Raw genomic sequence first — 23194 nt, 5'->3', positions numbered from 1 at the left:
CTGCTTTCGGAGCTACAGGGCAGGTAAGTGGTCCTGGGGATTCTTGCTCAGGTCTGGGCTGGACTACACGGCCACTTGGGGTCCCTTCCAACCGTAAAATTCTTTCATGTTATGGGCTGGTTCAATCCCTACACTTTACAGATGAGAAAATGGAGGCCTAAGGGAGAAGTGAATCAAAAGTCACATAAGAAATAAACAACAGAGGGAGGATTTGACACAGAATATTATTGTCTCCTGGCCATTTGTTCCCTCAGAATGGGCCCCCACTTCAACATAGTGATGGCTCTGTCTGTGAACCTAGAATCAGGGTCTCTCCATCTCTCTCTCTCTCTCTCTCTCTCTCTCTCTCTCTCTCTCTTCTTCCCACCTCTTTCTCTCCCCCTTATTCCCTCTCTCTCTCCCTTTTCCTCTTCTCTCCTCCCCCTACCCCCCATCTGTATCTCTCATAAAACAATGGCCCTTCTCACTGCGGATATCAATTCCTTTTGGCACTCGGAGTGGTCACTCTCACGCTCCACACAACCCACGAGCACAAAAACACAACACTCAGAGAACTGCACAGACAAGCACCAACTGCTCGGGTTCTATCTCCACCACAGCATGACAGCACCAGGCACAGCTGGCCCCAAGGAACAGCTCTCTAGAAGACAATCTGTGCCACTTATTTAAGTACCAAATACGGATCCACAGGATGTGCTGCCCCTCCAACCCTCTCAAACAAAACAGACCAAAGCTTTAAGCAACTGTTGGAAAAAACTATTGTACAGTCATAGCTAATCCTTCAGTGGATGACTAGCTGGGGACCTGGAAGGAGAGGGAACTTGGTCCTTGGTTACTACTACATAAAACAAAGGGTAGAGGGGACAGTTTAGGGGGAAAGGGAAAAAGAAAAAGAAGGGGGAGAAGGAAGGAGAGAAGGAAGGAAAGGGGAGAGTCAAAACAGAGGGAAGGAAGAAAGAGAACAGGGAAAGGTAGAACAGGAAAAAGGAAAGGAAGGAGAGAAGGAATGTAGGGAGGAAAGGGGGGATAGACAAGGGAAAGACAGGAAAAATGATAGAAGGCAGGAAAGGAAGGAAGAAAGGGAACTGATGTAAAGAGAAGGAGTGAAGGAAAGAATGGAAGAGAAAAAGAGAGAAGGGAAAAGGAGAAAAGGGAAAAAAAGAAATAGAAAGGGAAGGAGATAAAAGTGGAAGAGGGAAAATAGAAAAGGGGAGGACAGAGGGAAAGGGATAGGGAAGCAGGAAGAAAAGGTAGGGAAGAGAAGGAAGGGGGAAGAGAAGGTCAGAAAGGGAGGACAGGGGAGAATGAAGAGGGGGAGGGCAGGAAGGAAGGAGAGGAAAGAGAGAGGGCAGGGAGAGTACAGGTGAGACTACTAGAAGCAGAATGTAAGCCTCTTAATTAAGGCTTTCAGCCACCTGTTGTGAACTCTGTCATTCACACCCCTAGCAGGTGGTTCACACCTATAAGGAAGAAAAATCTGAAACAACCGTGCCATGAAAAGAAGAAAAACATGTAATTATCTGTCACAGAGACATTCTAAAACACCGTCTGCTTCTCCCCACTTCACTGATCATCATGGACACTTTACTAGTTGGGGGGAGCACCCACATACCACGAGGTCCACAGGAGCCTGAGGGGCTACAGGTCTAACCACAGGGAAAAAAACAAATTCACACTGGCCTCTCTTTAGCTAGAAACAAAGCCCCCAAAAGTGGATGCCTTTATTTTGTGAGTTTCAGAGTCTGAAAAGCAATCCCCAATGCTGAAGGTCACAGCATGAACGTGGAATGATCTGGGGCCTTCTAAGTCAGAACAGGTTTCTTTCTTTTGGGGCGGGGGAGGTTGGAGAGGGTAGGAGACAATGGCATGCACAGTGTTTGGAGGGTCACCTAAGACCCTGAAGAATATTAAGGATTCACCAATCCAGGAATGATGGTGACAGTAATGGGAAGAGGAAGGCTGAGGACCAGTCCAAAGCTCCCAGAGAGAAGATGGAAGGCCCTTATAGGGCCCCAAATGAGAAGTGGGACATGGCAGCAATGAGGGACGGGGAGGATCCATCTGAAATCTACACATACACAAATATGTGCAGACACTAATTCCATTTGTAAATATATCTCCACATATATAAATCTATACATGCACATGCTTGTACACACAAACACATGTGCGTGCGCACACACGCTTGAACAAGACTTTTTGTTCTGTTGAAGCACATATATTATCAGAGGATCGAGATTCAGAGCTGAAGGGACCTCAGAGGGCCATCATCCTTAGGGTACAGGCCCAGAGAAGTGCAATAAATCGGTTAAAATTACAAAGCCAGTCAGGGGGCAAAAAATAACCCACTCTGGGCTCCTATGGCTACTGTATTCCCATTAGGTGTTGGGTCAAGAAAAAAACCCCTATAAAATGTAGGAATCAGGACACACAGGCAGGGACTGCCTTGGCCAAACGCAGCCCCCCCTTCTGGCACAGGGAGATAAATGAAGTTGTTATACACAGACACCGAAAATCCTTCCAAGAAAGGAAGGATATAATTTGATTTAAGTTTACTCCCATAGCAAAGCCATGGCGATCACCTTGAAGGAAAAGAGAAAGATGCCCAGCAGAACATGGCCAGATCCCCCAATTCAAGGACCAATCTAGAACCCATTGTTGGAGCCGGTTCAGTCCTAAAGGTGTACAACTAACTGCCCAACTGGTGGCATTCATCTTTCCCAGGCATAACAAATGCCAATACTCTCTTTTTTACCCAGTAAAGCAACGGGATGAGTTGTCTGTTTATATCTCACACCAGAAAGCCAACTCTAGTCAATGCTTGATTAATACACCCCTCCGTGTGTGCCAGCCAGACTGGTCAGCCTGCTGCTCTGTCAGTTGGCCAATAAACATTTATTAAGCACCCACTATGTACCAGGCTAAGCACTGGAAATACAAAATAAGGCAAAAGCCAGTACCTGCCCTCAGGGGGCTCACAGTCTAATGGGGGAGACAACACGCAGACATCTATGAATTGGAAATAATCAAGAAGGGGAGGCATTAGAGTTAAGAGGATTTCAGTACTCCATCTCCCATCTCTGCATATTTGCACAGGCTAACTCTGGAGCCCAGCATGCACTCTCTTCCTCATGGGCAACCTCCTACAGGAAGCCCTTCTCAATCCCGAGTTCCCTAGTATCATCTCTTTCAAATTCCGATACATCATTGTTGGCAGGCTGCACCCTGACCTCAGGACAATCTCAATTTTTTTGAGGGAGGAGATTCCTTCTTCTTTCCTCTATCCTTGGTGCCATATATAATGAATTGGGCTGGCTGGGATTATAAGAATTGGGAAGAAAATACAGATTAGAAAGCAACCACGCCAACTTTACCTACAAGATGGGCACCATATTGCTTGTCTTCTCAAAGGGTGGGGGAGGGGAAGGTAGAAGAAAGAGAAACGAACTTAAAATTAAAAAAAAAAACAATGAATGGCAAAAATAATAAACTTAATTTGAAAAAATAAATTTTTTTAAATAGAGAGTTGGTTATGTCTCATTTTCTGAGGCTTGTATCCACATCAGGTAAAAGCTACTGGAAAAAATTCATGGAAATTAAGAGCAAGGAGCAGACACTATTCTTCCGTACCCTGAAGCCTCTCAGTGGGGCAGGAGAAAAAAGATTGAGATGGGGGCCAGTCAATGTCAGGGCCAAGAAGTGAACTCGGCGACACTAAGACGAATTCATTTCAATTCAACAAACACATATTAAGTACAAAAGCCCGTCTCAGATGCTGAGGAATAGAAAGCCATAAAAGAAGAGGGTCCTGGCCTCAAAGAGCTTACAGTCTACTTGGGGACCCTCAATAAGGGCCTACTCTGATATTTACATCGTGACCTGGAAGTCCAGGGAAGCCTCCAGGGATGGGTATGGCATGAGATCACCTCTGCACCCTGGACCACAGCACAGATGATTGTCAGGGGCTTTCATTTAGTCCAGGGGTCAGCAAACTACAGCTAGTGGGCCAAAGACGGTATGGACTGTGGGCGAGGTAGGTTAGATTTGGCTCTCGGGTGGTTTGTCGACCCGAGTCTCTGGTTCTCTAGCACGATCAGGAAAGAAACTATCCCAGAAAGTGTGACAAAAATGGATAGACTCTGTTTCCTCTCTGGTCCATTTAAGATGCTACTAGACACCTATTGGCTTTACTTAGGGTTGTTTCCTTTTACCTGATAGGCGGTGAAATGAGAAGTTTGCACTCTTTGTCACACACACTCATACACACACACTCTCTCTCTCTCACATGTGTGCACATTCTCACTCTAACATCCTTTCCCTTAGAGCTAATAACACAACAAGTGAACTTTTATGAAGTTACTGAACCCTGGCAAAGTGCTTTACACATATGAGGCCACTGGGTGGTGCAATAGAGCACTGGGCCTGGAATCATGAAGACCAGCTTTCTATAGCAGCATCAGACACTTCTTTCTGCCTCAGTTCTCTCATCTGTAAAATGGGGGTAATAACAGTACCTATCTCCAAAAATTGTTGTGAGGCTCTGTAAAGCCTTCCGCAAACCTTAAAGCATCACATGAATGCCAGCTGCTGCTTTATGATCGTCAACATTGTTTACAGTTGATTTAAATGGATGACATGACACTTAAGCGAAGATCTTTCCAGAATTTGGTCAAAAGTCATAAAGTGTGGGCTGTTTTTTTGGAGATGATGGCTCGGTGGGAATCTCAGAAAGCATCATCTGGAGAGCTAACGCAGAGCACTCCTGAGACAGGGATACCACTCGGCTGCCCTGTGACGCCTTCCTGGACACTGGCAAGGCCGGCTCACTCTGATGGCTAGAGAAGCCTTAATTACAAGGCCCTGGGGCCCAACGAACCCTGAAGACTCCACTCCTGGCTTTTGCAATCTGCTTCCCGAATGCACACCACAGTCAGAAAGGGGCTTGGTACCCAATGCCCCTACTGGAAAACTGGCACGAAGCCCATGGGTTGGGGAGGGGGCAGTAAGGACACCAATGGATCTGCGATTTTATAGATGTGGGCCATTTTCTTTCTTTTTTTTTTGCCTTTTTTGGGGGGGGAGGGACAATTGGGGTTAAATGACTTGCCCAAGGTCACATGGCTACCAAGTGTTAAGTGTTTGAGGCCAGATTTGAACTCAGGTCCTCCTGACTCCAGGGCTGGTGCTCTATTCACTGAACCACCTAGCCACCCAGATGTGGGCCATTTTCACCAATGATGCAAGTTGAAACCTACACAAGTCTGCTCATCTTTGTCAAGCCAACAAGCAATTATTAAAGACCTCCTGCGTGTTGGGCATTGTTCAAAGAGCATTGTGTGACTTTAGATCAGTCAGGGATGGGAGCCTGCGGTACCAAAGCCACACATGGCCCTCTAGATCCTTGAGTGCGGCCCATGGCTGACTCCAGACTTCCCAGGATAGATCTCCCCCCCATTAGACTGTAAGGTCCCCAAGGGCAGAGACTGCCTTTTTTTTCATCTGTCTCCTCAGGAGCTTAATGCATTTCTATGAACGGATTTTTCCCATCAGACTACAGGGGGTCCACCCAAAGTTTGGGGGGGGGGTCTGAGTGAGCCCCTTCTCTCCAATAGCACTGTAATGACACTCCACATCTCCAAAGGGTTTTCCTTACAACAAAACTGAAGGCAACAGAACATTGTGGTTGTTGTTCGGTCATTTTTCAGTTGTGTCCAACTTTCTATGGCCCCATTTGGGGTTGTCTTGGCAGAGATACTGGAGTGGTTGGCCACTTCCTTCTCCAGCTTATTTTACAGATGAGGAAACTGAGGCAAACAGGGTTAAGTGACTTGCTCAGGGTCACACTAGCCATTGCACCACCTAGCTTCCCTAGCACATTTATTTAATCTCCTTTTACAGATGAGGAAACTGAGTCTCATTAACACGCAGCTAACAAGTATCAGAGTTGGGACTTGTGACTAGAAGATCAATGTTCCTCCTAGTACATCATGTTGTCTTCCCATCTTTATACATGGATAAAATGATCATAAGGAGATGCCATCTAGTAAAAAGATGAGCTTCATACTGGGAGCTGGGAGAACCTGGATTCAAATCCTGCTTCTGTGACATTGGCAAATTCACAGGATCCCAGAACTCCAGGCGGAGGGCCCTCAGGAGTAGACTCTAACTCTCGCCTGAAAGAGGAAACTTCTCCGTAACACACCAAAGGACTCATGCAGCCACCACTCGAGGCCTCCAGAGACGGGGGGCCCACCACTTCCCAACGCCGCTCACATCAGCAAGATTTCCACCTCTCAGACTACCTCTCGGAAACTTTCACCCAATGATCAAAAAGAGATTCTGCCCTCTGGGGCCCCCAAAACAAATGGAGAGCTTTCCAAACTCCTGCAGACGGCTTTCATGCTCCCCGTCGTCCTCCATCTAAGTCCCTGGACAGATCCTCTGATGGTGAGAATCTGAGGTCCTTCCCCTTCCCCATCACTCTCCCCTGCGTTGGCCTGGACAGCCATCTCCTGCCATCCTGTCTCTCAGTCTCAGTTTCCATCTTGGTACAATGTGGACGCTGTCAGCCCCCGTGTCACAGAGTGGCTGTGACTGACGTGAGAGAAGCTTATCCAAGTGCAGTCTGCCCCCCGCTGCCTTCACCATCAGTGTCAGCATTCTCCTCACAGCATCATGGATTAAGAGCCAGCCAGGGGACCCAATCCTCTAATTTTACAGATGAGAGAACTGAGGCAAGAGAGATGAAATGATCTGTCCCTGGACAGAGGGAGGATTAGAGCAAAGATTCAGAGCTGGGAGAGGCCTCTAGACTTGAACGGAAAAGAGAGGCCATCTGGACCAATGTCCTCCCACTACAGAGGAGAAACTCCCAGCTCAGCACTTATCCACTACCCCACAGCACCTCTCACAGGAAGCAGTATGCTCATGTCTCATATCTGACGGAATTCAGATATAAACAATCCGGGGCTGGCTGCTATCCCACTTTTAAAAAAATGTTTAATATTTGGAGGACTATCATAGAGGGAGATTAAATGGATGCCTTCCGTAACTGAATTAGTGTGGGGATGCAGGCTCCTCTGCAGGCAGGAACAGAGGGGATGATGGGGACGACACAAGCTATACCACCTGTCCCACGTGGTTCTGATTTCTTCTGCTAGGTCCCTATAGTGTAGGAGCTTTTCATGTCACACACACGGCATGTTAGGAGTGTTTAGCAAGACAATATCTACTAAAAATGTCATTTTAAAAATTTTATGGGTCAATGTGGTGCACGGGTGATTGGTGGCAAGTCTGTGAGGCCATGCAGGTCCAGGAGTTTTTTGGCTGAATTCTGAAGAAGATTTGGAGGCTTTTATTTGTAAAAGGGGGACCTGTCATTCCTTGGTTTAGGAAGAGGAGCGAGATTCTAGTGAATAATCAACATCATGGTCATCACTGTGATTATCATACCAGGCAGTATCTTAGAAATCCTACAAATTTTCAAATCATAGGAAAATCAGACTTCCTAAGTGTATAGCAGAAGTGTCCCCAAAGCTACAGCAGGATGGGGCTCCCCCCTCAGTGGAGAAAGGAACAAGAGCTTGCCCCTAAAACCTGGACACCTCCCCAGGCCAAATGACCAGCGGCATTGTCTGAAACACAGGGACTGCCGATTCATCCACAGCAAAGTCTCCTTCCCAGAGAAGGTTAAGAGTGTCCCCTGCTGTTCTGTGCTGGGAATTGCCTCCAATCTCCAATAACAGGAAAACATCACAAGGTGAGCAGGAAGAGAGGAGGGGGGCTTTCAGTTTCCAGGGGCAGAGGGAAGATGACCTAGAAAAAGCCCCACAACAATGGGAGGGAGGGAGCGTTCGAGGCCTGTCGATGTGTCATTATGATTTGCACAAGCACAGGGCCTCCTCTCCTCCAAACCAGTCTATGGAGCAGGATCAGACAAAGCTCTCATCCCAGAAACAAAAGACAGGGATGCTGAGGATAACCGTCGACTGAGATTCACTATGCAGCTACAAGAAACTGTCCTTGTGGCAGGATGCTATTCCTGAGGCACATGCGCTGTTCTCTGCATACCCGTTCTGACCTGCAGGCTCTTAAGTTGACATCCTTTCCAAACGTCATAAAGAAATCAGTTGGAAGGGAGCCGGTGCCCACAGGTACTGATGTCTCTTGGTGTAACTCACCCTGGAGATGTGGCAGAGAGGGGCTGGCCCAGGATTCAGGAAGAGTCGGGCTCAAAATGCCACCTCAACACTCACTCGCTGTGTGACTGTGAGAAAGTAGCTTAGTCTCTCTGAGCCCTGGAAATCTCTCTAAGACATACCTGCCACACTGCACAGAGTCACTAAGGCCTGGATTCCAAAGCTCCTGCGGATAATAAGAGGTAGCACTTATATTTCTCTTTAAGGTTTGCAAATATTTCTCTTTAAGGTTTGCAAAGAGCTAACCATAATCTCATTTTATCCTCACGAAACTCTGGGAGGTCGGTGCCATTCTTATCCCCATTTTATGGATGAGGAAAGACAGGCAAACAGAGGTTAAAGTGACTTGCTCAGGGTCACACAGCTAGTGTCTGGGGCCAGATTTGAACTCAGGTCTTCCTAACTCCAGGCCTAGCACTCTATCCATGTACTACCTACCTGATATGTGACCATGGGCAAATCAGTTCTTGAGTTTCTTTATTTGTACCCCAAATGTCTAACACAATGTCTAAGATACAATAGGTGCCTAATAAATGCCTGTTGTTTCATTACTCTACAAACTGCAAATATCTGGAAGATTTTCCAGCATTTATCTGGAAGAATGATTGTGAGATCAAGGAAGGTCATCTACTTCAAGGGAGAGATGGGCTGTCCTCCGGGTCATCCTTGATTTATAAAAAGTAACAAACCTCAGATTTCTCACCTTAGACTGGAAGTCTTGGAGAGGAGAAACCCTATCTTCTCTAAGCACAGTACGTCTCCTAGATTCCCCCCCCCCGCCCCCCCACCTGGGCAGTTTGCTCCCAACAGCCACTTAGCAAACACTCACTATGGTGGCGCACGATGGATGTGGCCTTCTCTTTGGGTACCTGGGCAGCCCAGTGAATGCAGAGCAGCCCTGCCTGGGTCCTCCTCCTCAAGGCATGGGATGCAGCTGACCTAGGCCAAGCCCCTCACTGAACAGAGGGGAAAGCCAAGGGCAGAGAAGTTCAATGGAAGAGAAGCTCCTTGGAGCAGGCCCCGGGATCCTCTTTTCCCCCTGGGATCCCCCATAGGTGAACACACTTTTTCAGCGTGGACCTCTGAATTCACTGGTGTAGAGAACCCCCAGATAGGAAGTTCCCTCTAAGAAGGCAGATCTCCAAGTGTCCTATAAAATCACAGCCTTTGAGAGGCGTAGGGCATGTTAAGAGCCCTGCCCTGGCCACAGCCAAGATGTGTCAGAGACTGAACTTGAACTCAGGTCTTCCTGCCCTTGCTACATGGTATACCACTGGTGCTTAATAAATCCTTGCTCAGATGAAATGATCTGAAGTTAGACAGTGAGCTCCTTGAAGGAAGGGGACAGTCTTTTGTCTCTTTTCGTATCCCCAGGGCTTAGCACAGTGACTGGCACACCGTAGGAGCTTAATAAATGTTAACTAACGAGCCTGTCCAAATTCACAAAGGCAGTGATTTTAAATACCCCTTCTTGGAGCTTGTCAGGGGTCTAGGTGACCCTGAAGATCACATCCAGCTTGGAGCCTGGGGAGGACTCACTTCCCCTGGGGTCCTAGCCCTGGTTCCACCAGGGCAGACCGCTCACATACTGTGGGGTCTTCCTGAAAGGCTCCCCAGCCTGGTAAGCCCTCCACCAGAAGTCTCAACTCCACCGCGCTTCTGTGTGCTCTGTACCCCATAATGCTAGCCTACTGAGTGACTGCTACGTGCCAGGCCCTGACAAGCCGACACAGAGACAGCCTCCATCCGTCTTCACGGTCTGTATCTTGGGGATCTTGGCCAACTCTGGATTAAACAAGTGTGTTTAATTCACATATGCTGAATTTCAAATCAAATCGGATGCTGCGTGCAAAGCCCTCCACAAACTCCAGAATCACTATACCAGCGCTAGCTGCCGTCATCCCCATCTCCAACGTCACTGCTCTCCAGGAGCCTGGCACCGTCATGGCTGCCATTCAGCAGACCATGGTGGGAATCAAACCCATTCCTCCCATCTAACCAACCCCGTCTTGAGCAGCGTCCCCACTGCCCCTTCCACAAGACCCTCCCCTATCCTCACAAAAGTGAATCCGGCACATTCCCCATCCTTCTGGGCTATTAATCAATAAACAAGCCAGTTTTACTATGTGAGCTCCTGGAGGCTGGACCTGACTCAGCGAGAAGAATCATACACCAGAATAGGGGCCTTCTAGAGACAAGGGATCAGCTCAAGGAAAGAGCACCTCCTGTGTCAGAGGGCTCAGAGACATGATCATTCAGATCTACCACAAGCATTCTGCTTCTACACAGACAGCCACCGATAACTGACCAGCCCCTCCAATGAAGGCTCATTCCTAATAAACAAAGACCTCCACAGGATTCCAAGGGGGGAAAGAACTGATTAGAACCTGGGGCTTCACTGACCACCTTCTGCCTAAAGTTGTGGGAAATGAGTCTGAGATCATAAGGGCAGCAAACGTCCATAAGAAATAGGACAAAAATGCCTGACACATCTCCACCGCGCTCTCCACCCCCCACCCCATTCCCCGATTTCCCTGCATTGGTTAGTGGCACAACTTGCCCCTTGGATGGGCAGGACAAGGGTGGCTGTGGTCTTCTTACCTGAAGAGTTCTCGAATTTCCCGCACGTTGGCCTGGAATGGGATGTTCCGGACTAAGATCTTAGACGTCCTCTGTTTGTGGGCTGTCTGTTTCTGCCGAGCTGAGGTCACAGCTGGCCTAATTAACCAAGAGGAATCCAATCAGTCACCCCAGAAGAAGGGCTTGGGACTTCCTTCCCCTTCCCCAAACCAGCCTCCTGCACTAAACAGAGCCAGGTGGACAGCAAGCACCCAACAAGTGGGATCGTTTCAGTTAAAGATGATGGCCCTATTTGCCTGCTGATCTCTGGGGCTGGAACAAGTCCACCGGGCAAACAGGGACTATGCAAGAGGGACAGGACACCGTGTCTGTCTGCTCCCCCATCACAGATGTCTGCATGACATACATTATTATTTGGAGACACGAGTTCAAATGAGCAGAGGCTCGAGAAACACCTGGGAAGTTCAAGTAAGGCAGCTGCAGCTTTCTAACCCAGACAGATCCTTCTTCTCACTTCATTTCAGATGGACAGAGAAGGCCACGCAGCTTAGGCAAGGCTCAGCTGAGACCCCCCAGCTTCCTAATGTGGAGGGACAAATCTGCACCAAATCCTGGTCATTTTCTTCATGGGAACACTCTCTGATAAAAGTCCTTAGTTGTTATCTCCTTACAGCCTAGAGGTTCCCCTGAGTTCTTGTGAGTGCTTGTTCTCATAGGATTCCTGCCCTCCCAGAGCTTGTAATCTAATAAGACCTGAGACACTTCTGCCGGCTCTCAATGCTGGGGTCCATCAGACAGGCAGATGCCCCCTAAAAGGCAGCTGTGGAGCCTTTTAAGGGCTGCAAAGGGCTTTACAAAGAAGGATTAGTTTTGGTGGGAGAGGGAAGGGTGTCCAGACCTGGGGTTTCACTGGTATAGGTAACTCCCAGGTGAGGAAAGCCCCTCTACTAATGTAAGTTGGCACATTCCCTGAAACTTATCATCTGATAAATTTGCCCAGAGCACTAAGAGGTTGTGATCTCCCAAGGGTCACAGAGTCAGAATGTTTCAGAGGCAGAACTAGAAGTCAGATCTCCTTAATTCCAAGACCAGCTCTCTGTCCCTTACAGCATGCTGCATAGTATGTATCCATTTTAAAAGGGAAGAAACTTTGGGCCCGAGAGACTGAGTGACCGGCCAATCGTCACCCATTTATTTACTACAGACCTGTGGCAGAATACTGCTAGGCCTATTTACTCCAAGTCTATCCCTTCAGTTTTCATGCCATGATGGATGGATCCCACTGCCATGAAGCAAGGTAGCTCAGTGAATAGGGCACCTGGTATGGAATCAGGAAGAAGACCTGAGTTCAAATACAGCTGGCTGTGTAACCCTCCACCATCACTTTACCTCTGCCTGCCTCAGTTTCCTCCGCTATAAATTGGGGATAACAACGGCACCTCCCTAGGAGGGCTGCTGTGCAAATCAAATGGGATATTTGTATCCTGGCCTGTCAAAGGAAGGCACTTGGCCTAGATGACATCTGAGGGCCCTTCTATCTCTGGGCTTATGATCCCCTGACTGCAATTGTCCCCACGTCCCCTGCACTGTCAAGTCCTGCTAAGATAATCTTCCCCAAGAAGAGAGCTTGGTGACGAATAGCTCATTCTCGCACTGTCCCCCCTGGCCGCTCCTCTGTTTATTTCCACTGCCCAGACCAACGCAATTAGAGAGCGTTTCCCCTCGAATGTTTCCCATTATTATAATAAATGTGTATTAGGCACTTATGCAATGGACCAGAACGGCTCCAGTTTATCATGGAAACGTATGTTTGGGACATACACACTCAACGCCACCTTAATTATAACGGGCCGACATGCCCAGTCAGGAGGTTTGGGCTTTGAGGATGTTAAAAGGGGCAGATGGTGCTCTGGGGGGCACCAGGAAGACCCCCCCCTGCATCACCAGGGAGGGAAGACAGAAAACAAGAGACTTACTTGATGGCCCTCTCTGAAATCTTCACTTCCAGCTTGTGCTTGTCCACCATACAGCCCTGAGAAAGGAGACCCAATGACTGTGTTCTGTTCTTATAAACACTCATCTCAAGCCTTGTTCTCTACTAGAGAATGGCCAGAGCTGACTGCGGGGAGAGTATGAGTGGGGAGAGAAATCAAGGGAGTGCTTACTACCCAAATGGAGGGAGGGAGTTTGAGGATTCAATGAACAATGCCTATTTTTTTCTCCAAAAGGGCTAGTAGCTTTGAGAGACGGTCCCAAGGGACCATGCCCTCAGCCTCATGGTGGAGGTATTGCAAATGAAAATCTCCCTCCCTCCTGCCTCCACCACTCACCCAGCTGCCCAGCTCCTGATGTGAGAGTGGGAAGAAGCAGGTGAAGAGAAGGGGGATGGCAGAGCGTTAAGGGGAGGATATTTATGGTAAAGTAGCTTTTTGCCCCCCTTGCTGATCTGAAGTCAGAAAGGATTAAGAGGGGAACACGGTCATTTGACAGAGTGACTCAGAGAGAGGAAGCAATATGCCCCAGGTCACACACAGAGCAAAAAGCAGAGCTGGTACTGGATGGAGCGCTGGAGCTGGGAGTCAGGGAGATCTGGGTTCGAGTCCCACCTGAGACACAAGCTGGGGGACACTCCATCCCCCTGAGCTTGTCACATCAGTAGAATGGGGCCAACAGGAGCACTGACCTCCAGGGTCTCTGTGAGGATCAAATGGGGCATTACATGAAATGTATTACATTACATGAAATGTAATTATTAATCATGCATTACATGAAAAGGTCTTTGCAAATCTTAAAAGGCCATAAAAATGTTTGCCGTCACAATGATTCAAACCCAGGCCCTCCAGCTCCTGATCCAAGCTGCTTCCACCGCTCCATGTTCAAGGCCCTCAGCTCATGGAGGAGGAAACCAAGTTCCAGAGAACTTGCCCAAGGCAACTCTCCAAATGGCGGAGGAGGGAGGACCCTGCATCATAAGGTCTCCACTCTAGTCCGCAAGAAAGGCCCAGGGGTAGGAAGCATCTGATTAGGAACTGAGCCTAGGCCTCCTCCCTTCAAGTCAAGGGCTCTCTCTGCCGCAGAGTGAGAAGAAAACAGACATGCAGTAGGCAGGGAAGGAGGGGACCAAGGGGCTGTCCCTTGGACAAGTCCCAGGGCTGCCCCTGGCACCAGCATAACTGGGGAATGGTCTGGAATCATGGGCCCGCCTGTTCCCTGGGATCCCCACCCCATTTTAAGAGGCCATGTGTCCTCCCAAGCTACTGGGCACCAAGGATGCTGTCATCTGCCACCCAGATAAGTGCCCGGGGGGGCACAAGGCCACAGTGGCCCTTTACCTGGAGCTGTTTGAGGGCTTTCTGGGCCTGCTCTGGCTTCCTATATTCCACAAAGCCAAACCCCATGGAGAGTAAAACACCTGGAAGAGAGAGGAAGAAGATTTAAGAGTCGGGTGGCCATTCCATGCTAACAAGAGGGAGGCACCCGGAGCAGAAGAGGTCACTGCTCCAGAACACCTTCCTTGGGAGTCATCCAAGGCTGGGCAGCAGCCCTCAGGGCGCTTAGAGTCCAGTACAGGAGTAAGACACCAGTAAACCCAACTGTAAGACAAAGGAATTGGATTCCTGCATCTGGGGCTCTCTAGCTCTCAGGACCAGAATGAGCCCATCAATCAACAAGCATTTATTAAGCACTCACTGTGTACCAGGCACAGCCCTGGGTGCCGGGGATACAAAAAAATGGGGAAAACAGATGCTGCCCTCAAGGGGCTCCATTTCAATGGGAGACACAACAGTAGGTATTTGTGAGGGCTGGCACTGATCAGGCCAATTGTTTTACAAATACTCTCTCCTTTTATCTTCCCAACATCCCAGGGAAGAAGGTGCTATTATGATCCTCATTTTCCAGATGAGTAAACTGAGGCCGACAGAGGCCACAGTCAGAGGCCAGATAAGGACTCAAGTTTTCCTGAGTCTAGGCCCAGTGCTCCCTCCACCGGGTGATACAGCTGCCATAAGATACTGAAAAGATGTATGCAGAACAGACAGAAGGGCACATCGTGGAAGAAAAGGCACTACCCACAACCAGGGAGATCATGAGAGGCCTCTCGCCCAAGAAGCCAGGGATTCTGAGGGGCAGAAGAGAGGAAGGAGAGGAAATCAGGCATGGGGGATGGCCAGGACAAAGACAGGAGAGAAGAGGGAACTTTTTGTGTGAGGAACAGCAAACAGGCTCAGCCAGGCCAGACCCCAGAGGTCACAAAGGAGAGTCCTGTGTGAAGCCTGGAAAAATTGGAAGGGGCTGGGCTGGGAAGAGCTTTAAAGGCCAGGAGTCATGTCTAATGCGCAGACACATTAAAGCTATCTGGGGATTTGTCCTCTCCCACAGTAGACTCTGAGCTCCACGAGGGCAGGCCTGTGTGTAACTTGGATAAAACAGTAAATGCCTCTTGAGGATGCTTGGAAAATAAGAAGCACTTAACCAAAGCTCACTGACTGATGGGCTGGCTTCAGTCTTGCCTCAACCACGCGTTCAAACTCTGCCTCACCCTGCTTCCCCTAACACGCTCTAGATCCCAGCTAGAAAGACTGATTTGCTACTCCCTGAACAAGATGTGCTATCTCCCACCTCCGGGCTTTTAGCCCCCTTGTGGAGGGTTACTCTGCCCTCTTCCTCACTGGACCCTTGGCTCCATTGATGGCTGTCAGCAGCCCCTCCAGATGCTGCCCTTCTCACAAAAGTGAATCCAGCACATTTCCCCATTGTTCTTGGCCTTAGTAAGTGACCAATAACCACTAAATGAGTCTGTGGCACTACAGGAGTTCTTGGAGGCTGGAGCCCTCCCAAGAAGCATACACTGGATCAGGGGCTTCTGGAGACAAGAGATCAGCTCAAGGAAGGAGCACCTCCTGTGTCAGAGGGCTCAGAGGCCACGGCCTTATCACCTAGATCTGCAAAGGTGGTTCGCCCAACTCTTCTTCTTTACAAAAGTGGGATACCTGACCCTCTCTCTCCACAAAGGTGGTCTTCCTAACTCTCTCTCTCTCCAAAGGTGGGCTGCCTGACTCTCTCTCCCCACACAGGCGGGCTCCCTGTCTCTCTCTCTCTCTCTCTCTCTCTCTCTCCAAAGGTGGGCTGCCTGACTCTTCTTCTCTACACTGGGTGGCTGGGACCCTGCAAAGACTGTCAGACTCTGCTGTTGGGTTGACCTGTTTTGCCCTACTGCTTCCTTTTCATCCTTTGTCATTCTTTTTTCAGAAGCCTGGCTTGCTGGGTGGGGAAGGAGAAGGGACAGATTTGGAAATGAAGGGAATATGGAAACCAAAGTGAGCAATACAACTCTTAGAATACAGTACCACCATCAGAGGATGGGGCGGAGTGTGGTGAGACAGAGAGAAGCACAGAGCACTTATGCAAGTGAATGAGACCACTCAGGTCTGCTGAGTTCTTCAGGGCAATGAGCACAGGACATGGGGAAGGTGCTACTGGAGCTAGGCCCTGAAGGTTTCAGCCAAGGAAAACATCCTTTCAAAGGGACCAAGAGAAATGTGAAGGACATCGCTCCTTTTTCTGCTCTCTCCCCCCTCCATCCTCATTACCCAGGGCACATCCTGTCTTGTCCCAGGAACCCAGCTAACTGATTTCTAATTCAGTTTACCTGCTTTGTTCTTTTTCTTGGAAATAGTACAGCTCTTCACTGCTCCAACTTTGGAGAAAACCTAAAAAAGAGAGAGGCTGAACTTATACTCAAAATGACCCCTTTAGAATTGTTTGCCCTGCAAATGATCTTCTATTTTGGTGGGGACTAATAATAAACCTTATGTGTCTTATTGATACATGAATCATTAAAGGTTACAACAGAGGCAAAGGCGAGCATAAAGCCAAAGCTGGCAGGGGCCTTAGAACAGGGGATGTCAGGGCTGGGAGGGCCTGTAAGAACACAGCATACCAGAACTGAGAGAACCTTAGATCATCAACTGAGTCAGCAGGCAACATAAGAATGACCTGGTTCCACACGCTCATTTTAAAGAGAAGGAAACCATAGGCCAGACAGCTTCAGTGACGTGTGCAAGGTCACCCAAGTGCAATGAGAGACAGAGCTGGGAAATGAACCATGGTCAAAGCCGGCGTTCTTCCCAGGCCCCAGGGTGCCTCCCCAGCAGGAAACAGAGGACGCTCAAGGCCCAGGAAGGACTATGCCTGCTCACAAGGCGCAGGAGGGAAGCTTCTCACCAGCAAACGGGGATGGCAAGGACTGTGCACTCTCCTCCAGAGCTGGGACTGTCTCACTTCTGTACAACAAGGAGGAAGAGGAGGAGCATTTCTAAAGCGCTTTAAAGATTACAAAATGCTCAACGTGCATCATCTCCCTGGATTCTTACAACAACCCTCCAGGTTAGGAGCTCTTATTATCCCCATTTTACAGATGAGAAAATGGAGGCAGGCAGAGGTTAAGTGACTTGCCCAAAGTCATACAAACCAGTAAATGTCTGGAGATGGACTTGAACTCGGGTCTCCCTGACTGCAGGCCCGGTGATCTGTGCCCTATGGAGCCCCCAGTGCCCAGCACAGCTCCTGGCTCAATGAACACTTGATTGACTGGTGTATGTTGGGTTCTAGTCCCACCAAGGAGGGGGGAGGGAGAAGCTGGCTCTGTGATGGGAATTAGGAGCACACCCCCCACCCCCAATTCCAGTCTGCGCAAACAATTCTACCCCTGAATCTTCAGGCTGCCCCTCAGAGAGACCTCTTCCTATTTTAAGAATGAAGAAAGTGGGACAAAGGCAGACTAAACACTTTTCCCAGGTAGCACTGTGGGACAGACAGGTGGGGGAAAAGGGGCTTTTTACCTTTTTTTTTTTTTTTTTTTTAATATGGGCAGTTAGATAGCTCACTGTATAGAATATCAGGCCTGGAGTCAGGAAGATGCGAGTGTGTGACTAGCTGTGTGACCCTGGGCAAGTCATTTAACCTCTGCCTGTCTCAGTTTCCTCATCTGAAAAAGGAGCTGGAGGAGGAAATGGCAAATCACTACACTATCTTTGCCAAGAAAAACCCAGACGGGATCACAGAGAATCAGACATGACAGAAATGACTGAACAATCACAAAAATTATTATGTAGCTGGGTGACTCAGTGGATACAGTGCAGGGCCTAGAGTCAGGAAGACCTGAGTTCAAATCCAGCCTCAGACATGACTAAACAACAATGACCAGGGCAAGTCACTTAACCTGTTTACCCTAACCCAGAAGGAAAGGGCAAAGCACTCCAGTATCTTTGTCAAGAACACACCATGGACAGAATGGTCAGACACGAGTGAACTACAAAAAGGGGCTTTTCCCCTCTTTGAAGGAGGGTCTCAGCAGCACCGAACCTCGACAAGGGGAGCGGCCTGGGGTTTGAGGCTGCCAAGCATCTGTGTGAGCCAGGGAAAGTCCTCAGCTGAGCCGGGCGTCATCTGAACTTTTTTTTAAAATAATGATAACAGTATTTATATAATGGTTTAAACTATACAAAGCACTTCACCAATATTAATTTTTTATCTTCACAAAAGCCCTGGGAGGTAGGTGCTTTTATTCCCATTTGACAGAAGAGGAAACTGAGGCAGGCAGCAGTGAAGTGATGTGCCCGGTGTCCCAAGGCTGGCAAGCATTTGGGGCTGGACTGAGCTCGGGTCGTCCTGTCTCCAGGTCCACTGCAGCACCCAACCCAACCTTATCCTGAGGGGGGCTTCTTCACCAGTCTGCTCAAGGGGCCCCTGAGCTAACTAAAGGTGAAGAGCCATGGTTCATGGCTTTGGAAGTTACCTGGGAAATGCTAACACGTATGGTCATACATGACCTGGCAGAGAAGGCACCTGAGGCAATGAGTGGACTACAAGGAGGCCTAAGGGACAGAAAGGCCTTCGGTGTCAGGACTCCAGGCTCTCCCATACAGCGAGCTCCTCCTGCTCAAGGTTTCCTGGGCTTTGTTCAGCAGGCAGGGCTGGGAGTTCTGTTTGCCCAGAGCACACAGATCCTGGCTGGGGAAGGAACTCGACCCCTGGCCCTGCAATGGCCTTGTCCTGCCGGATCACCCTGCTGCCTTCACCTGGAATGCCCTTCCCTCTCCTCCTACTGGAATTCTCATCATCCTCTGAGGGCACAGCTTGAGCTGAGCACATTCCCTTCCGTGGCGGCCTCAGTTTCAAGGACCAGAGTTTGAAGATGGCCCAGTGGCCATCTACTCCGTCACCCCCAGAAAATCCCTACAATGCTCCTGAAGAGGAGTCTGAGGAGAGGTCCCAAGGGGGCCCATTCCCACTGGGATGTTCCAAGTGTAAGGTCATTTCCTCACCTCCCAAGCATAAGAGTCCTCACTGCACAGTGGATGGAGAACTGGAATTCAGATCAGGACTGATGGGGGTGCTGGGGTACCTGTACTTGAACCCCAGCTCCAAAACCGTATTTCTCCCTAGCTTCAAACCTCCCTAGGCTCAAAACATTGTCTCAGGCACTTTCTCTCCAGCTCAAGGGCAGCATGCCCTATTTCTCTTTCTGGTACAATAGCCAGCGGCACCTCTAGTCTGAACCAACTGTGTACTAGGTCATAAAGATACTGACTACTCACTGACCTATCAAATGTATCCTAACATACTCCCTTAAGTTTATCTTGTCTAACAAGACACTGATGGAGGCAGCCTGGGTAATTCTTAGTGTAGGTGGAGACCTAAAACCACACCTCCCTGTAACTCCCCTAGGGCTATTTCCCAGTGAACTCTGGGTAAAATACCTTTAAGAACTGACCACTCCTTAACCACTCCTAATCCTGCCCTGCCTCACCTGACTCAGTAGTTAGCATATTTGGCATAAGTGTTACTATAGTTTATCCTACATAAACTTTAACTGCACCCCTCTAAGGTTGCAGGTTCCCTAAGAACTCGTGCCCGCTCTATAGCATAACAATAAATCTTTGCCACCTTGACTTAAAAGAACGCTTGCATTCCAGTAGACCTTGCCCTGGGAACTCTGGTCTCAGGATCCCTGTATCCCTGGGGGTTTCTCCCTCAACATTTCTGACCCCTCATCAAGGACAACTCAGATTCAAATTCCACCTCCGCACTTACTAGCTGTGTAACCCCTGGGCTCTGGGCCTGTTTCGTCATCTGGAAAATGAGAGGATCAGCCTTGATGGCCCCAAAGATCCTTTCTTGCTCTAAATCAACGACCCCAAGGAAATGAGGGGGTTTGACAACATGTGCCCCTTGGGCCCCTTCCTCTGATTTCTGCTCAGGATGGTCTCTCCCTCCTCTGGACCCCAATAAGCCTCTCGTCAGCATAAGCCCTTCAGTGAGCACAGCCCAATATCTCCTTACTCCTCAGTCCTTTCTCAAGCACAGGGCTTCTCTCCAACTGGATTATGCTCAATCCATCCTCCCCACAACCTGCCAAGAGATTTTCCTGAAGAGCAGGTCTCTGCAGGGAATAGAGCACTGGCCCTGAAGTGAGGAGGACCTAAGTTCAAATTTGGCCTCAGACATTTGATACTTAACTAGTTGTGTGACCCTGGGCAAGTCACTTAACCCTAACTGCCTTACCTGCCCTCCGCCCCCCCAAAAAACAAAATAAAACAAAACAAAAAATAAATAAAGAGCAGGTCTGGTGATGTCATCACTATTCCAGACTTCAGGGGCTCCCTAACTTTGAAGAACAAATGGAAACTCCAGTTTGGCACTAAAGCCACTCACAGCCTGGCTCCATCACGTACCCTCCCGTCTGGCCAAACTTGAGTCCTGGCTCTTGCTCACACACCCAGGCAGAGATGAGAGATGGAGTAAGGCCTCCCCCCAGCTGTGCCTCATGCCTGGAAGGCTCTCCCTCTTCAACTCTGCCCCCTGTAATGGCTGGCTTCCTTCATGAAACAGCCCTAGAGTTACCTTCTAGGGGAGGCCCTTCCTGGTCCCCTGCCCCAGCCTCCAGGGCCCCCAGCACCATCAGATAACATTAGGCATCCATAGTGGGTTTGCAAAGTGTTTTGCTAGTGACTACAAGGGATGGGCAGGCCTGTGTCCATCAGGCTCTTTCACTTTGTTTCTACAACTGAGAGCTGAGTACACAGTTGGTACTTAGTAAGTGCTCCCTAACGGACTGACAATGCATATCACTAGAGCTTTCGGAATCAGAATCAATCAGAATTCCTCATCTAAGGCCGTCTTGGCCAGAGAAGGCACCTGAGAAAGGCTTGAGGAAAATGAGATCCTCAGTCCTGAAAGGACACCGTCTCTTTTACAGGGGCAGTGCCTGACTTGGGCCTAACTGCCCCGTGAGGCCCAAAGCTGATCCAGAAACAGGAGGGTGGGCGCACAGCAGGCGACCCTGCAGGATGGAAGGGACTGGCTATGAGACAAGGGGAAGCCTTTGCAGGGTCAATGGAAGAAAAGTTCAAGAACAAGAAAAACACCCGGGTGCCACAGGCAGTCAGTCACGGCCAAAAGGATAAAGTGGAGCTCAGAGGTGATCCAGGCTGAAGCCCAGGAGGGGTGAACACCCTGCCTGAGGCCAGAGAAGTCAGAAGGTGATGATGGGACACCTTGTCTCTAGCCCAACTCTCCAGGGATCCTCCGACAACATCCCTGACAGGTGCTCAGTCAGCTGCTGCTGGAATCCTTCCTGTGATGGGCAACTTGTGACCCCACTTAGTGCCAAGTGACCATCAGGGACACTGTCAACCCCACCTTCTCCCTCTTCACCAACAATCACTCACTTCTTTCAGCGTTTCCTCTGTTGTGGAGAAATTGAGGTTTTTGATAAACAAAGTACACCCAGGAAGACTCTCGTCTTCCTCACTGTCCTCGTCCTCTTCCTCACCAGCTGCGTCTGGCTTTCCTTGTGGGGAAGCTCCTCTTTTCTCTGGGGTGTTTTCTGTAGCTTCACCCTCCGGCCCTAAGTCCCAAACAAAACGAGATCAGCATTATGGTGATCAAGGGATTAATGTGGAGGAATGATGGGGGATCGGCAGCAGGGATCAAGGTAGGCTTGGGTGAGAAGGGGCTCAGGCCCAAGGAGAGATGACCACCCTCCCCACTCCATTCACTCTCAACCCTTCCTTGGGAGGCACATGGCTGTGTTCCAGGAATTGATTACTAGTTATCTGGGACTAAGGCAGACTCTGGAGCAAAAGTAAAAGAAAGAAGCGGCAGACAAAGAGATGATAATGAAGAATTATAGCTACTTCTAAGAGATAAAAGGAGAAGTGTGGGATGGGAGGAGGGGGCCCGCCAGAGAAATGTCCCTGGAAGGTTTAATGTGATATCCCAAAGAGATCAGAGAAGGATGCACAGGAACTCAACTACACACAGCAGCTCCTTCTGTACTGGTAAAGAGGGGACCTGGAGACTGGGGGATGGCTGAACAAATCATGGCATGCCCAGAAACACCAAAGGAGGAGCTTCAGAGAAACCTGGGAAGACCTGAAGGAACTGATGCAGGGGGAAGGGAGATGCAGTAACAAAGACACTTACAGGCTTAGGACCTGTAAGCAGTGCAGGGACCAAGGACAGCACTACTGGGGAGGATGTGGCAGGACAGGCGGGCACAAGATGAAGACAAGATAATAACTCAGCATGTTTGCTATAAGGGCTTCCTCTTTTTTATTTCAGGGGGTGGTGGGAGAATAAGGGGGTAGCAGCAGTGCAGAAAGGAGGAGGAGAGAGACGGAGAAAAGAGAAAGAGGAGAGAGAGAGAGAGAGAGAGAGAGAGAGAGAGAGAGAGAGAGAGAGAGAGAGGAGGGTGGGGAGGAGGGAAAGAGAGAGAAGCAGAAAGACAAAGATGGGGAGGGGGAGAGACGAGAGAAAACAGAGAAAAGAGGGAGAGAGGAAAAGGGACAGAGACAGAGGAGGAAGAAAAGGGGGAGGAGACAAAGGGAGACAGAAAGATAGGGGAGACAGAGAAGAGAGATGGAGAAGAGAGGGTGGGGAGGGAGGGAAAGAGAGACAGAGAGGGAAGAAGAAGGGAGAGACAGAGAAAGAAGGAGGGAGGGATTGAGAGAGAATAGAGAGAAAAAGAGATGGAAAGAGGAGAAAGGACAGAGACTGAAGGAGGAAGAGAAGAGGGGAGAGAGAAAGGAAGGGCGGGGAGGGAAAGAGACAGAGAGGAAGAGAAAAAAGACAGAGACAAGGAGAGAGAAGGAGGGAGGAACAGAGAAAATAGAGAGGAAGGGAGAGAGGGAAAAGAGAATAGAGACAGAAGGAAGTGGGAGGGAGAGAGAAGGAAGAGAAAGAGAGAGATGGAGAAGGGGACAGATAGAGACAGACAGGCAGAGACAAGAGAGAGATACAGAGAGAGGGAGAAAAAGCTAGGTAACTGAGGCATCTTTAAAAGAAACAGAACAGAAGGAAGGTCAGAAAAAAAGCAGAGACATCTGGGGCAGCTCTGAAAGCCACAGGTT

General features: G+C 49.2%; 1 protein-coding gene across 3 annotated transcripts in view; it reads right to left on the bottom strand.

Moving 5' to 3' along the window:
- Positions 1-23194, bottom strand: part of RBM19 (RNA binding motif protein 19) — a 189046-nt gene that overhangs the window by 126618 nt on the left and 39234 nt on the right. For all 3 annotated transcript variants that reach the window (XM_069081714.1, XM_069081715.1, XM_069081716.1), the window contains exons 17-21: positions 21512-21690; positions 16429-16489; positions 14111-14190; positions 12755-12810; positions 10800-10916 (exon numbers count right to left, since the gene is read on the bottom strand). In XM_069081714.1, the coding sequence (XP_068937815.1) occupies positions 10800-10916; positions 12755-12810; positions 14111-14190; positions 16429-16489; positions 21512-21690 (493 nt within the window). The remainder of the gene's footprint in view (positions 1-10799; positions 10917-12754; positions 12811-14110; positions 14191-16428; positions 16490-21511; positions 21691-23194) is intronic.

Source organism: Petaurus breviceps, unplaced genomic scaffold, assembly GCF_028583685.1.
Source record: "Petaurus breviceps papuanus isolate PSGF00001 unplaced genomic scaffold, PetGlider_PUasm1.0 99, whole genome shotgun sequence".
NCBI lineage: Eukaryota > Metazoa > Chordata > Mammalia > Diprotodontia > Petauridae > Petaurus > Petaurus breviceps.
This window is presented reverse-complemented; position numbering and strand designations above follow the sequence as displayed.